This window comes from Mangifera indica, chromosome 7 (genome assembly GCF_011075055.1).
Source record: "Mangifera indica cultivar Alphonso chromosome 7, CATAS_Mindica_2.1, whole genome shotgun sequence".
Lineage (NCBI taxonomy): Eukaryota > Viridiplantae > Streptophyta > Magnoliopsida > Sapindales > Anacardiaceae > Mangifera > Mangifera indica.
The window spans coordinates 3,298,878-3,315,536 of record NC_058143.1 but is presented as its reverse complement, the minus strand read 5'-3'; the positions used below and the strand labels follow the sequence as shown (position 1 = coordinate 3,315,536).

General features: G+C 31.0%; 2 protein-coding genes across 4 annotated transcripts; both read right to left on the bottom strand.

The window, feature by feature from the left end:
• Positions 1–1,838: 1,838 nt before the first annotated feature.
• LOC123220259 (protein FAR1-RELATED SEQUENCE 5-like) lies at positions 1,839–5,212 on the bottom strand. Its single transcript, XM_044642357.1, has 3 exons — positions 4,724–5,212; positions 2,809–3,046; positions 1,839–2,195 (listed from the first exon to the last, which is right to left on the bottom strand). The coding sequence occupies exons 1-2, from the start codon at positions 5,129–5,131 to the stop codon at positions 2,861–2,863; spliced, it is 594 nt and encodes a 197-aa protein (XP_044498292.1). The 5' UTR covers positions 5,132–5,212; the 3' UTR covers positions 1,839–2,195; positions 2,809–2,860.
• Positions 5,213–12,692: 7,480 nt separating this feature from the next.
• On the bottom strand, positions 12,693–15,509 carry LOC123220274 (protein FAR1-RELATED SEQUENCE 5-like). Of its 3 annotated transcripts, none has more exons than XM_044642381.1 (3): positions 15,359–15,509; positions 14,205–14,629; positions 12,693–13,119 (listed from the first exon to the last, which is right to left on the bottom strand). In XM_044642381.1, coding segments are annotated over exons 1-3 (630 nt in total). In that variant the 5' UTR covers positions 15,360–15,509; the 3' UTR covers positions 12,693–12,915. The 3 variants fall into 3 exon arrangements, with proteins under 3 accessions (XP_044498316.1, XP_044498318.1, XP_044498317.1); XM_044642383.1 differs by having other exon boundaries at positions 15,339–15,481; XM_044642382.1 differs by having other exon boundaries at positions 15,405–15,460.
• Between the last annotated feature and the right edge of the window lie 1,150 nt (positions 15,510–16,659).

Below are 16,659 nucleotides of genomic sequence, written 5' to 3'. Positions count from 1 at the left end.
AAATTTAAATGGACTCAAACTCAATCAATGTTTTTAAAACCGGATAAGTGATTGAATCGATTATCTCATTAGTTCATGATTCGATCAGTTTAATCGAAAAATTAACCGATTCAATTTATTATCAAATTATAATGAATAGATTTTGCTTAAAAATTTGTAAAAAATAAAATCAATCAAGATACTCACACTTATAGAAATTAAAACTTATTATTTTAAGGAGTAATAATTATTTATTTGATTTCAATAAAATAATTAAAATAAAAAAAGTTTCAATCTCATGATACAGAAAAAAATAATTTTGTAAATTATTGCCTATAGAAGACATTTCAATAGATATGAAATATTTTTTTCTTCTTTTATTTTATTTTTGAATTTATTTTTCCTTACAAACCTTTAAAAATACATTCAATCTACAAAAAAAAAAATCAAATTATTCAAAAATAACTAAAATTTCAAAAAATATTCAAAATTTTGACAAAACCTAGTCAAATCCTTATTTGACAGGTTCAACTAATTTATTTTTGATCGAGTCAATAGAAAAACCTTTTTTTATACTAACTAAACAAGATTTAGAGTCAATTTTTAATTCAACTGGTTAAACTAATTCATTCAATCTAATTTTAAAATCATTAAATTCATATTTACCCTCGCACCACCCTTTAGAAGACCCATTTGTGCCAAATACAAGCTTTACTTGTATTAAGAAATAATAAATAGACCTACCATAAATAAATGTATATTTTTTTTATATTTTATTAGTAGAGTTTTTCTTTTTTAATTGTTATTAATAATAGATACTTTTTTGGGTTGTCTATTAAAAAAATCTTTTAATGGTAAAAAAAAATTATTTTGAATTCTCATTTTTAATATAAGTGTACTTCAAAAAATTTCGACTATTTTTTATTTCAAATAATTTTCTAAAATAATATAAAAACATTTTTGTATTTATAAAAATAAATATGAGTTCTCATTTTCAATATTTACCATTGCCATATCAATAATAAGTTACCTACAAACAATTGAATACTAATAGGTATAAACATAGTTTCATGTTATCATTTTATAAAATAATTTAAATTAAAAATAAAATAAATAATTAAATAACATAATTATCTAATAACCCATCAATTTATTTGTAACTGTTTGTATTTATAGTTCGTTTGTATGTTATTACTTGATATATTAATTTGAGTAATATTACACAACAAACAAGGGTAGTAACAAGTTTAAACAAATTGATATACAATAAAATTATTTGTAACTTTAAATACACAAATGAATATATATTTAAAGTGTGTCATTATATAATTAAATAATTTTGAATTAAAGATAAAATATCATCTAATTACGTGATAATACGTATAAATATGTAACTATTTATATATTTAAAATAGATACGTATAATATTACTTATTGATATATCATCACCGGTTGCACATTAAGTATTACTGTATCCGTTGTGACATTGAATCCAAGAATAAAAGTTATGATTAGGTTTGGTATGTTGTTCGGCTCAAACGAGCTATTGTTGCTTACGGAGCTCACCTTGCCGATGATTATTTTTTTCCTTCTTCTCCAATTTTCTAGATTCGACTCAATTTCAAGGTGACCCTTATTTGGGTTTAGCTCGAATCCACAACTAGACCTGCAGATTTAAGCCTTGAATAAATATGCAAATATTCTTGTATTAACTTGTTTTAACAAAACAATAAAACAATGTATATTAATGCATTCAATTTTGAGTATTTAATTGGATACTCAGATGATATTATTATTGTATGATTGAATAATTTTGAATTAAAGATAAAATAATATTCAATGAAAAATAACACATTATCTAAGCACCTAATTAAATACGCATAACATTGCTCATAACAAAAGGATTACATGTAAAATCTACATCCCTTGCAGAGAAACAGAGACCAGCAGGAATCAAAGGAACAAAAATAACAAATACAAAATGCACACAGGAACCATCTTTCCTCAAATTTACAATCAAACTTAAATTCCTCCTCTGTTGTTCCTACAGAAACCAGTTTGTATCTACAATACAACTCAATGTTGTGCAGATTTTCAGAATAATTTCCCTCACGGCAACTTCATTGATTCGTTTATCGGTAGTCATACAAACTATCTAGCTCTCTGCCAGTGCTTGCTTCTATGGACAAAGATAAACTTCTGGTTCATTATAAGGCCTAAAGCAAGAAAAAGATCACTGTTAGGTTAGAATAAAATCTGTAAAGGAATGTTATTTTCATGAAATAAGATTGACTTTTATAGAGGCATTAGATTTGTTTGAGACAAATCTTTTGAATAAGTTGGATTCAGTATGATTGCGAGAAACAATAACAGAACTGAAACCATTAGAAATGTCATGTTCTTTTCTGTCATTATGAAAAACACAACTGAAATTAATCTTCAAATTCTTCAAAAGAAACCCCCTAAAATTGAGTCGTAAAAAACCATTACCTAAAACCAATTTGTTGTAAAAGATAAGAGACATATTTATATGTCCAGAAGAACTTTCAATGGTCATAATTCTGAAGAAGTCCATCGACATCAATAAAATATTAAAGGAATAGCCCTCATCATCTAGTTTCGGTAAAAATAGAGAGGTCAGCCATTGCATGCATTTTTAAGATAGTGTATTCTATCACTACTTCCTTGAATCTATGTAAAAGCTGATAAATTCAATTGACTATAAGGGTATGTTTATAGGATTTTAATTCAGGCAGAACATATCCCATTTATAAAAAAAAATACCACCAAAGAAAAAGCTGGACAGTTGAAATGAATTAAGAAGCATACCTAAGAATTTAAGTAGAGATGATATATTTGGAAGCCATTTCCAGTATAAAAGTTACTGCTTTTCAGTTTCAAGCTTCTTTAAGTTGTCAAAAACTAACTGAACTTTTGCCGATAGATGTCCATTATGGTCTTCAACATCTTTCATGAATGTAATTAACTGTTCTCTATAAGCTTGGCTTAATCTTTTCTTTATCCGCAGTTCTGCAGTCAGTTCCTGAATTTTCTTATCCTTCTCATCCTAGGAAAATTAAATACAAAAACAAATTATTTAATAAAGCATAACAGCTGGAGAAAATGTTGGTAAAATAAGAAATTAGCTTATGATAAACCACATAACAACAAAACCATAAAAGAAAGAAATTAAAGCCCAAGTAAATTGGTAGGTCCAGTTTCCAGCCAGGTTCAAAGATGAGAATGATGCATATGCTAAAATTTCTATAGTCTTTTAAGTATTGGGATTCCAAAATAAACCTGTGCTAAGGTTCATATAAGAGCTGTTTCTACCAAATAAATAAATGGTTTAGGGGTTTTGCCCCTTTACTATCTCCATTTCCTTTCTTTCTTACTCTTGTAGATATTGGTCAAAAGCTTATGCCTTTCATTTTTTAAAATCTTATATCTCTTCGGTTTTCCTGCTTTACATGTAGATCTCTTAAAGATCATATGAATTTGGATTTGACTACAAGTCTCAAGCATTTGTATCCTCTTTTCGTCTTCATTTATCTCTTATTTCTCCCCTGACCAGCAACATTTAGACCTTAGCCCCAGCGAAACCACCCCATCATTTTGCCACAGGACAAAATGCTTTACGAATGCCTCTTTCTAAACAATACTACTTTTCTGATCCCCTATTCTGCACAGTATGAGTCCCTATTTAATTAATTTGATCAGTCCTAGAAAGTGCCAAGCTTTTGAAAATATATATCAAAGCCAAAGATTCCTGGTGGTCAACACCAAAACCCATGCCAATTCTTAGAATCTAATTCCAAAAGAATAAAATACTGAAATGAATACTTGTTCACCTAATCTAGTCTCTAAACAATCCCTCCCCATCCAAACTAAGTTGTGAAACCATATATTTTCCAAATAGAAGAACAAATCTTTTGATGCCATCCACTAAGTATACCATTTGACAAATCTTCCATTCCCATTTAAATTTTTGACATCCCATGTTACCATGAATGCTATTGCCCGTTCAACATCACAAGTCATGCTTATGTTAAACATTTTCCCCTGATATCAATACTCTCAATCATGCAGTCAACTTTACCTAGACGGAACTGAAGTATATATTATCCAATCAAACAATTACATGCCTCTTTTCCTATAAACCATAGAATCCTTCCACTTCCTCTACATGTTCATCAAGTTCTATAATATACAGAGCCCTACTTTGACACCCTACAATTATAATTTTTCTTCTAATAATAAAGCATGAAAGGAACTTCTTATATTAAATGGTAAAACAGGTATTTTCTTAAATAGGTTTGAGTATTGATCCAAAGCCACCCTCCCCAAAATTCAGGTACAGTCCTAAAATAAGGTATACTGTAATATTCAAAAACTGTTCTCTGAGTTACAAAATTACCAAAACAAAGAAAATGAAAAGCAGTAGCTGTTCAAATTTTACAATTAGTTTTCCGAATTGTAACCAGAAAACTTTCTTCAAAATCTTCTCAACCAAACACATTTTCATAAATTTGTTTAAATTCCTCATCTAACAAACAAACAATTACATTTAAATTTTATCTGAAACAAATTTACATCCTTCCACAGTTCCTGTATGTTCATCAAGCTCTAAGCTGAACAATATTAACCTCAACTAAACTAAAGGGTCACCTCCCAAAACCCCACCATTACAATTAATATTGATAATTATAATAATAAAAGATAAAATATTTTGAAAAAGTCTCACGAGTTTTCTCCTACACTTTGACAAGTGAGGCACCACCAAAGGATGATTATGCTCTTTCACAAACTTCCTCACAACCCATTTTCCTTGCTTCTCCTTCTTCAACAAAACCATAGCCAAACAGCTCTCTCTGAGCCCTTTGCTCCCGTTCCCACAAGCTCCTCTACACCCAAGTCCCCGAGATATGACAGACCCATCTCGCTCCAACTTTCTCGAGGGAAAAACCCGGGTCAAGAACCCGACCCGCCTGGCGTAGTCGCCGTAGAATGACTTGGCTTCTTGTTCTGATTCGAAGGACATGCCCTCGTGCGGCTCTCGCTCGTTTGTCTTAAGCTGGGTCTGTTCGGCGCTGGGCTCCCCCGCTGCAGCACCAGCTTGTTGGAGTATCCCTCCAACGCTGGAATTATCCATTTGAAAGGGCGAGAAAAGGGTGAGTGGAATGAAAGTTGAAAGTTTTGGTTTTGAGGGTTCTTCAGTGAAGGAGATGACGAGTTCGGAACTTAAATTAAATATTTAACCAAAAAAAAAAGGGAAATTAAAATAAATGCCCTTTTTTATTGGGGTAATAAGAAATTTATCCCAATTTTTGGGATTAAAGAAAATTCCCTTAAATTAAAATATTTAAACGAAAATATCCAAAATATCTCCTTAAATACCAAAACTACCCTTCTAAATGAAATTATTATTTTATTTAAGGGTAATAAACAAATTTACCCCTAATATTGGGGTTTAAACAAAAATACCTCTAATCTAAAGTATTTAAACAAAAATGTCTCAAAATAATACCAAAACTATCATTTCTCTATTTCTATATAAACCACATATCTTCCTTCATTTTTAACATATCTAAAAGAGATTTCTGAAGAGAGAAAATAAGTTCGTGTTCAGGATTTCGGGCGTGAAGAGAAAAAGTTCGTCATTTCGAGGTATTTATCCCTGTTATTATTTCAATCGTTATTATTTTATTAATAATACAATTATATGTGATATTTTATATAATAAATTATAGTTGTGTATAATATATAAAATAACAAAAATTAGATAGGTTATGTTGTAAATATTATAGTAGTATAGTATAACATGATATTACTTCAGTCGTTATTATTTTATTAATAATGCAATTATATGTGATATTTTATATAATAAATTATAGTTGTGTGTAATAAGTAAAATAATAAAAATTAGTAGGCTATGTTTAATAATATTATTCTGTCAAATTGAATTATGGAATAAGTATAATTGTGTAATAGACATCTGTAAATAGTATTTTTAGTCGTATTATTTATGTTGATTATATATTTTATTAGGGCAATATACAAATTTATCCCAAATTTTGGGGTTTAAGCATAAATCCCCTTATATTAAAGTATTTAAACGAAAATGTCCCAAATATCTTCTTAAATACCAAAAATACCCTTTTAAATTAAATAATTATTTTTTAAAGGGTAATACCAAAACATAATATATTTAAGTAGTCACAATATATAATTGAATTATGGAATAGGTGTAATTGTGCAATCGACATCTGTAAATAGTATTTTCAGTCGTATTATTTATGTTGATTATATATTTTATTGTAGGATTAATCTAAATGGATGGATATGCTTCAATTAGATATGAGAGAAATTGGATAGAAAAGGGTGACAATGTTATAAAATATGTTGTAGGTACTAGGAAATTGATTAAAATTCCAGAACACACATCATTCGAAGAATTAATCCAAATAGTGAGCGATAAGTGTAATATAGATCGAAAGATATTTAACATTTAGTTAAACATGAAACTGAAGCATCTCGATGATGGTATTCCGGTAGAAATTTCGAATGATAAAGATGTTGAGGTTCTTAACGGTCTATCTAATCTCTTCAAAGAATGTGTTTCAGTTTTTGTTATAACTACAGTTAATGATGATAGTTATGAGACTCAACAAGCAGATGAAGATTTACAAAGTGGTAAACTGAGTAGTTATCCAGAAAATCAAGCAATTGATGTAGAAGAGATTCAAAATATCGAGATCAATTTGAAACAAGAATTTATAGAGGAAGATTTTGCATATTTAAATGAAGTTAATATTGATGCATTGTATCGCACAGAAGAATTTCTTAATGGGTACGAAGCAACTTTTCCAGATTGGAGTGAATTTGAAGGAAAGGTTGTACATAATATTCCAATGGAAGAATCAGAAGTTGAAGAGAAGACCGATGTTAGTAACGATATTGGAGGTACAAGTAGTTTTCCAAAAACTACTCCTACTGGTGGAAATGTTCGTACTGATGCATTTCATTGGTTACCACATTTTTCTGATCAACCATCTACATCCAGAAGCTGAAAAGTATCGATCGATAGTAATCCTCCAAAAGTTGGTACATTATTTCCAAGTAAACAATATGTCATTGATGCGATATATCAAGATGCGCTTCGGAGGGGATATCAATTTTTTGTGGACAAATCAGACACGATTAGATGGGTGGTTAAATGTCGTAATGAATAATGTAAATGAAGTGCATGGGCAATTAGGGTGAAAGAAAGTGATAGTTTTGAATTACGTCGTATGGATAGCCATCACACATGTTGTAGAAATCAGATATTACCTCACCGTAGACAAGCAGGTGCTTGAGCTTTGAGTCAAATTTTGAGGACTAAATTCATATTAGTTGATCGTGTTTATCGACCAAAAGAGATCATTGCTGATATCGCAGACCAATATAAAATTGATATATCATACGCACAAGCATGGTGGGCAAGAGATTGGGCGCTTTAATCATTGAGAGGGACACCAGAAGAGTCGTTTATGTTGCTGTCAGAGTATTGCCTCAATTTAGAACGTTGTAATCCGGGAACAGTGACATATACACTAACAGAAGAGCAGGATCGATTTAAGTACTTTTACATGACATTCGGTTGTAGTATCCATACATTCCAGCATCATATTCAACCGGTTATTTGCATTTATACTGCTTTCTTAAAAGGTAGATATTTGGGTCAATTATTTATTGTTGTTGCATTGGATGGGAATAATCAGATATATCCTCTTGCTTTTGGGATTGGTCCCAGGGAAGATCATGACACATGGTGTTGGTTTTTAACAAAGTTGAAGGATTGTATTAGTGAGGTACCTCATTTAGCCATCATTTCAGATCGACATGTCAACATATTTTCTGCAATGGTTGAAGTATTCCCTAGTGTGCATCACGATTATTGTTGTCACCACCTCCATTGTAATCATCTCGGAATGTCCTTTGTATGCCATCTCAACATCCGGGAGGCTCTTACAATCAGCGACATATCTACCCATCAATATAACGAGTCCAACGTCTCATATATCCAAAACTGTAATATCAATATAAATCGGTTATTGTATATATTTACAATTATATTAAACTAATTTTATTTTAAACATAAATTTTTTGTTTGAATTAATAAATACCATAATTACCTGAAACACTAGTGAAAATCCCATGATGCTATACTATTTAAGCTGGTTTTCTTTTTTCTTTTTTGGGCCGAAATCTATAGAAATTCGGGAGATATTATCGCATATAGAGCGATATGTTATCTACCACACTCGTACTCCCCATGGTTATGCATTAAACCCATCAAGATGATCAGCTAATTATAATATCTTCTGAGAAATTGTTTTCCTCAAATCACTCTCTAATAACCCCATATGAAGATAAAACAATAGTGCTAACTTCACTGCATCAGTGTCATCTTCCCCCCATAGTCTCTGCTGGAAAACACGACTCAGATCAGCATATGTAACTGATTTACACTTATGAAAATATGTCTAGAAGATCTGATCTGTGGCTTGCGATGGAATATAAAGGTCGATAGCTACCAGATGACTTAATCGAAGGTCTGTCATAATAGCAAACTCATACACACTAAATCTGACATTCACATCATTAACTCGAAACCATAACTTCTCTCCCGAGGTCACCTTATTTATCGCTCGAAGGATGAATGAATGTATTAGAACCTCACTAAATCAACTATCCTTTAAGTTCAGGAAGTGTCCAAAATAAGTACGTCAAACATTTGTAATTGCCTCTCTGTTAATAATTTTTTGATCACGACTCCCACATCTCTATATCCACATATAGTAACTTGAGCCTTGAAGTGTTTTTCAAGAGAAAATCGCAGTTCATCTCAGCTTTCATCCCTTTTTCTCTTTTGTCCAGCTCCCTGTATGAAAATTAAATTACAATTATATTAAATTTATATAAATTTTAGGGAATAAATTATTCAATTCTATATATAGAGGCCTTATTTGAAAAAACAGATATCAAATTCGAATTCTACATGTCAAAAAACCTTAAGATGGATAAATTTCAATTTGACCCCATATGAAAAATATCAAAAAAACCCTAAAATTTAATAAATCGCTTCTGCCTCCCTGATTCCAACCACAGGAAATACATGTTGGATAACTCTGGAAAATCATAATTTCCCCCTACCACTTGACAAAGTTTTCCAATTTATATTATGCCCCACCACATGATGAAAACGCGTAGTTTCACCCCAATCACACGATTACGTGTAGTCCAAGAAGTTTGAAAAGTGCAAAAAAACAACCCCGTTTTCAACAATTCTCACCACACGAATTCGTGTGGTCATTGCACCATTCGCGTGGTGACCGCCAAATTCGTGTGGCCACATTTCACCTTCCAAACTTCGTTTTTCAAACTCCATTTTAACAACAATCAACTCTACACCTAATATAACACAAAAGCCCCAAGAATATTTATCCAAATCACAAAGAAATCAAACATTTTCGTCAATCATACCAAATCGGAACCCTAACGCTAAACTGGATAATTTCACATTAAATCGCTCAAATCATCAACCAAAATGCATAAAGAGATGACAAGAGTTGTTTTACTAACCTTTTTGTCCATCTTCGTTGCCAAAAACGTCACAAAAATCGTCGGAGAAAATCGATGTTGCCGACTGCGCCAAAACACGAATTCGAAAATTCTGTTTTTGTGTGTTTGGCTGAATGTGTGTGGTTAATGTCTATTTCGTCTCTTCCTAATTTTGGGGCATTTTTGTTCAACAGTGAAATCCAGGGGTAATTTCGTTTTACAGCCTTAATTTTGGGGTAATTTTATTAATTTCCCAAAAAAACCCCTTAAAATAAGTAATTAAAAAACAATATTTATAAAATTATAAAATCAACAATAAAAAATTATAAAGAAAGTCGAAATTTTTAAATAAATTTTGGGTGAAAAAAATTATTTTAGCTACAAACCCAAACTTTGATGAAACGCCATTATGCACCATTTAAGTTTGAAAAGTTCACTATCTACCCATATCATCGAGATGATAATTTTGATCCGAATTTAGGACTCTGACCTTAACAGAGAAGAGAGTCTCCAATAAAAATAAAGAAGGGGAAAAAGCCAAAGATGAAGATGAAAAATATTCTTATAATCGACAATGGGCATACATGTCCTATCCCCTGTTTATATTAATATTTTTACTCAAAATGCTAATATATCCTTACAGTTTTAAATTATTTATGTTTTTTTATATTTATTTATATTTTAGTTGTATGTATTAAGGTGGTTAATATATGTTATTTGTGACATTTAAAATAAGTTATTCTTAATTTTAGTTAATTTTATTGTTAAATATATTTATGTTGTATTTAGAGGATATAAAGAGAAAATTTTGTTCCCATAAGAAGGAACGAGAAATCCCTGTCATCTCTGTAATGGAAACGGGTTGAGGACCAAGATTGAAATCCCCTACAGGGACAAGGAATTGGATATTTAGCCTTGCCTCTCCTCGTTGTCACCACTACATATTGTTATCCACTCTTACTAATAAAATTGTTAGGTAAAAATAAAAAATGATGAAAATATCGATGGTTTTATTGACACATCAAGACACTTTAAGGAATGTATTTCAGTTTTATTACAACTACCCTTATCGAAGTACAAAAGACAGCAAAAAGTAGTGGCAATGATAATGGTGATATGAGATAGGAATGTGATGACAAAAACTTTAAAGATTTTTGTAATAATGTATTATTGTTGACGAAGACTTTAAAGATTTTCGCAAGGTGAAAATTCACCTCCCAAACTTCGTTTTTTGAATTTGATTTCATCAACAGTCAACTCTACATCTATTTTAAGACTAAAACCCTAAGAATTGATCCAAAACACCATCAAATCAAACCATTTTATCAAATATTTCAATTTGCAACCCTAAGCCAAAACTGCATTCAATCGTCTAAATCTTTGTACTAAAATATATAAGACATGATAAAGATTGATTTATTAACCTTTTCAACTATTTTGGTGATCGAAAAACGAGCAAAGATCATTGGAGAAAGTTTCAGTTGTTAGGTTTACAAATGTCATGTAGTTGGGTTTTGGTTTCCAAGTTTTAGTTCATGTTACTAAAAGGGCAATTTTGTCATTGTGAGGAAATTGGGTATACTGGTTTAGTCTTGATAAACTCAAGTAAATAGCTCTGGGAACTTGATTTGTGGATATTTAATTTAATTTCCTTTTAAATGACCACTTCAACTCATGTAAAACCTCCATGAAAACACCACACCTTTACTCCATCACCTTCTCTGACACTTAACTCCATGGTAAGCTCGCACTCCACCGTCTAGATATACACAATGAATTCTCCCTTTTTGCCTTGTCATTCATCATCAATCACCCTCCGACCATGGAAAACTCTTATTATGTGATTTCAAATGCAAAGAAAATAGATCCTTTGCCAAACAGGGCCTTAACCAAACCTTGATCTCCTTTTTGACATCATCATTGTCATTATCGATTTTCTCTAAACATTGAAATCGTCAAGAAGATGGTTATGGTTTCAACATCGTTGGTGAAGGTAAAGAAAATGGAACTAGCGAAGGAGGTGACCATTGGTGAACATGTGTGTGACCTATAGAAGGTGTGTGGGATTGACAAGGTTCAAATGTAATTATAGATCGTTGCTTTATGAGAGCTATAAGTACCTAGAACACCAGGAATGCTTGTTTAATTTCAGGGAGATGGGCAAATAGCAAACACTAAGGCCAATCCAGTTGTTAAGGTAGTGAAACTTCAAAAGACATGAGATATTTGTTGTGTCTTTTTCACGACGCCGTTTTATGGATTGGCGGCAGATATGGCTAGTAAAGGCCTGATGGCAGTACCGATGGTGGCGGTGCTAGTGTTGGTTGGACCATATGAGTTCTAAACAGGGACCATCTAGAAACTTCTGGTTATGTTTTGGATTTATTTAAGTTGATCAAATTCAGAGGGGACTCTCAGAGATTTTAACCTAATTCTCTTAAACTTTTCTAAAACCACTGAAAAGGGAATTTTAAGATTTTTGTTATTTAATAATTCCTCAAGAGGTCAATTCATTGACCTGTGAAGAACAGTTTAACCACATAACAAACACAAAATCATCCATAGACACTGGGAGCTTGTTCAAATTAAGCACATCGTAAGTTCAACTCTTAGGTCTCAGTTTATGCCAATAATTTTCCCAAACAGATTCGGCTCAGTAACCTACCGACAAAACAAAATTCAGAATCCGAAAACCTACTGACAACACAGAACTTACAATGAGAATATATCTGTTTGGCAAATTAAATCTCCTGTTGCTTCCTTTCTGATCAACCTTTTTAGCATGAACATACAAACATGGGCATTCCAGATAACTTCACCAAGTGAAAAAGCAAACACAGAACCGAAATTTGCACAAAATAAAACCTTTGTATAACATAAAGAACTATTTAAGTATAAGATGGAATTTATATATATAAACTTCATTGTAAGCACTACACGTATTCCACTTCGGATAAAAATCAATTGGATCTAAAATTAATAAGAAACGAATACCATTACAGAATATGTTACTCTTTTGGGTTGTTGACAGGCATCTTGCCGGTTACTATGGAATTTTGCATGAGGTAGCAGCACTTTCAGCCCATAGAAATGAAAGAAGAAAGAAGTAAACTAAAGCATGATTTTATGACAATTGCTAGTATAAATCATCAAGTTGCCAACTGTATTGTACATTGAGTAAGATCATCTAAAGTAACCAACTAAAAAGCTAAATTGCTACAAGACATCAACTAGTATAAACAAATATAAACCTGAGAAGTCTAGAAGAAGAGAAGAGTACAGAAAATTGCACAACCAATTTAAGAATAGTGCTGAATACTCACTTTAATGCTATCTATGGTGAAAAAGCTCCTTCTCTATAGATTCAAATTCTTTTAGATTGTTGACTACATTCTCAACTTTCTTTGATAGCTGATTGCTATGCTCTTCAACAATTTTCATAAATGCACTCAGCTGTTCTTGATATGCTGTACATAGCCGCTTCTTATTTCGTAGCTCTGCAGTTAATTCCTGAATTCTCTTATCCTTTTCATCCTACAAAAATGAAAACACAACAAACAGTTAACTTGCATTTAACACTTCAAAAAAAAAAAAAAAATCTCAATTAGTGGTTAGAGTAAAAGCAGCCGTGCATAGGCATCATTCTGCATACCAATTAATGACTAGAGTTCATTCATTAAAAGAAAAAACAAAATATGTAACTATATACATGCATATATAGACTTATACTGTTATACACACCAATGCAGTCTCTGCAGATAGTCTGATACACCAGTATGCATGACAATGTTTGTATGGATGCATATCCAAATAGACTAGGAAATGCTGAACTATTGAGATAAAAAAGGGGAAAAAAAAAACATATGGTAAAATGGAAGCTTGTGAAATGCGGTGAAAGTTCCAATTCCATAAAGCTAAAAAACAAGAAGCAAAGCTTAACCAGCAGTTTCATATATAATAATGACAGAACAAAGCCTGTCAAAAAGAACTTCAAACATAGCAAATCTAAATACTAGATACAAGCAACTTCTGTGTCCCAATTTTAAACATTATTGTTATAATGTCAGCAATCTTTTTCTTTTGGATAAGACATAGATGCTAGTGCATTATAATCCAAATAAAGTGCTTCTCACTAAGACTAGTTTTATGCTAGCACTATGGTTACAACCAGCTTTCTTATTTGATTTATATTTCAGAAATGGATTTTCAATCTTGGGACTATATAATTAATTTTATATGATCAACATGAAGCCTTCAAGTTATTGATAAACTATACAATGAAATGCTTCTTAACCACATTAACGTCACAAATTTGAATTTTCTCTTCTGCTTCCATGGCTTCTAATTTCATAGTATAAAATTACTACAACTAAAGAATATAGTCTTGTTCTGTTGGTGAAGCAATAGACAGGGATGTTCTTAGGAAATCACAAACCCGTAAATATGGAAAGGCTGACCAAATAATTTGCAGTTATGGAATTTGCAGCCCTAAATCTATACCTAATATATGGACCAGTCTTCTGTTTTCCTCAATCAAGTAAACAAATTCTTCACGTTCCAGTATTAGACATCACTTTTTGCAAAATAATCTAGTTAAATACAAGAACAAAAAAACTCACCATTGTCTGACGAGCTTCTCGTGGGGCCACCACAAGTGGATGATTATGTTCCTTTACAAATTTAGTTATCACCCACTTCCCAGACTTATCTAACTTTACATGAATCATGGCTTTACAACCTTCCCTTGTGCTTGCTCTTGGTTTTCGTACAGGGCCAAATTTCCCTCTAATGCTAACACAATAACCCTCTTTATTACATCCAAGTCTACGAGCAAGAATTCGACCATCTCTTTCTGAACGACGACAAGACATCACCCGCATCACAAATCCTAATTTCCGTGCATACTCATCATAAAATATCTTGGCTGCATCTTCAGATTCAAACTCCATTCCCTCACATGGCTCCACAATTGAATCTCCTGCATACGCATCCATCTCCCTTCCTGTAGAACTCTCTAATGCTTCGGCTCCCTCATCTGAATCCACTGCCAGACAACACAATCAGCAGTTACTTTTCTTCACAACATATCATGTTTAATTAAAATAACATATTCACAAGATCGAATGTGTTTATCGTTCACCGAAAGAACAGAAATGCTATTAAATAATGCTACGAGCTAGAAGCCATAAGAAGGGTACACCACTTCAAGTTCAGAATTTGGTAAACTTGGATAAAAATATTCAAATTTCAGAACTTAAAATTATGAAAATTGGAAAAAAGAAAAGGTTTGTAAGCAACTAAACAACCAGAATACACAACACACACACACACACACACATCAATGCAAAAAATGAAAAAAAAAAAAAACCCTCATTCGGGCAACTTAATCCAAATCGCCATAAATCTAAAAGAACCAAAAGGAATAACATTAAAGCAAAACATAGCAAACTTAATCCACAACATGGAATGAAAGACATTAACTTAAAACATAAATCAATGAAATTTCGAAAGACTAAGCATTTCACAAGCAATTATTGGCCACAAGACGACACTATTTTTAACAACAATACAAAACGAAAACACTCATTCTAAAACAAACCCACTAAAATTCAAGCTCTCTTGACTCTATCAGCATGGGTTTTTTCATCAAAAAAGGGACCAACCAAATTGGGCATAAATGAACGACCCAAGTAAAAAAACAACAGAGGACTTAAAGAAAGGACTTTAAATTTTGAAGGGCAATTGTAAATTGCCTCAAAGAGCTGTGACTAACTGAATTCGAGAAGCAGAAAGAAGAGAAACGTAGATCTTCTTCGCACTTGAGCGAGGAGAACGAGAGAGAGATTGGCTCTAAAAATAATTTCTGTGTAAGTTTAAAAAACGTTTGAAGAAATAAATGTTATTCCAAATTTGGTTGGTAAAGATACCGTCTCAGTACCGTTACCGGGCCATTAGCTTCACATGTCAGAAAGCCGCCGCGAGTATATTTGAGTAATAAAAAGGGCAGAGCCCTTAGTCCCATCTATAGCGTGTAGTTTTCTTTAAGTGTTGTTTTTACTTTTTTTAATCTTAAATATTTATTTATGTATAGTTAAAATTAATAAATTTTTAATTTTTAATTTTTTAAATTTAAAAAAAAAATAAATTTTTTAAAAATAAATTTTAAAAAATAATAATTTTTCTCAAAATTTTATAATTATTTATCAATATCTCTTTTCTCTTCCTTCAATAATTATTTTTTCACTATCTCTATGTAATTAAGAGTCTTAAACCCAACAAAAAAAATAATATTTTATCCAAAAAAGATAAATAATTTTATGTTTTTAACTAAATTAAAAGTGTTTTGTAACATTAACCAACGTCATCTATACTTTCAAATAAAAAAAGGCTTGCGGTCGGAGTAATTTTTAAAGGACTTCCACATACATATATATATGTATATATATATATATATATGGGTCAGAGTCAGGTGGGATCAGAGAAGAATTTTTAATATATATAGATAAATATTAATAAAAAATTTAATATTGTGGACTTCTTAATATTTTATTATAATTTTTGTTGAGCCTTTAATTATTATTATTATTATTTTATTTTAATCTTTTTATATTTCATTTTCACACTGTTCATAATTTTAAAAGCTTTTCAAAGGTTTTTAAAATGATTTTTAGGGGATATATATATATATATATATAAAACATGGTCGGGGGTAGGTGGGATCAAAGAAGAATTTTCATTTTATATAGGTAAAATATTAATAAAAATTTTAATATTATCGACTTCTTAATATTTTATTATAATTTTTGTTGACTCTTTATATATTATTATTTTAACTTTTTTATATTTCATTTTCACACTGTTTATAATTTTAAAAGCTTTTCAAGGGTTTTTAAAATGATTTTTAGAGGACTGCATATATGTATGTATATATATATATATATATGTATGTATATGTATATATGTATATATGTATATATGTATATGGATATACATAACATATCGTTATATAATTAGATAATTTTGAATTAAAGATAAAGTAACACTTAATTACATGATGAAATATTATTTGTGTAT

Excerpts from the sequence above, each read along its gene's own strand:
- LOC123220259 (XM_044642357.1), bottom strand. The coding sequence starts at position 5,131 with ATGGATAATTCCAGCGTTGGAGGGATACTCCAACAAGCTGGTGCTGCA. Across the intron at positions 3,047-4,723 it reads CAAAGTGTAGGAGAAAACTC|GATGAGAAGGATAAGAAAAT; the intron begins GTGAGACTTTTT and ends TAATTTTCCTAG.
- LOC123220274 (XM_044642381.1), bottom strand. Across the intron at positions 13,120-14,204 it reads GAGAAGCTCGTCAGACAATG|GATGAAAAGGATAAGAGAAT; the intron begins GTGAGTTTTTTT and ends TCATTTTTGTAG.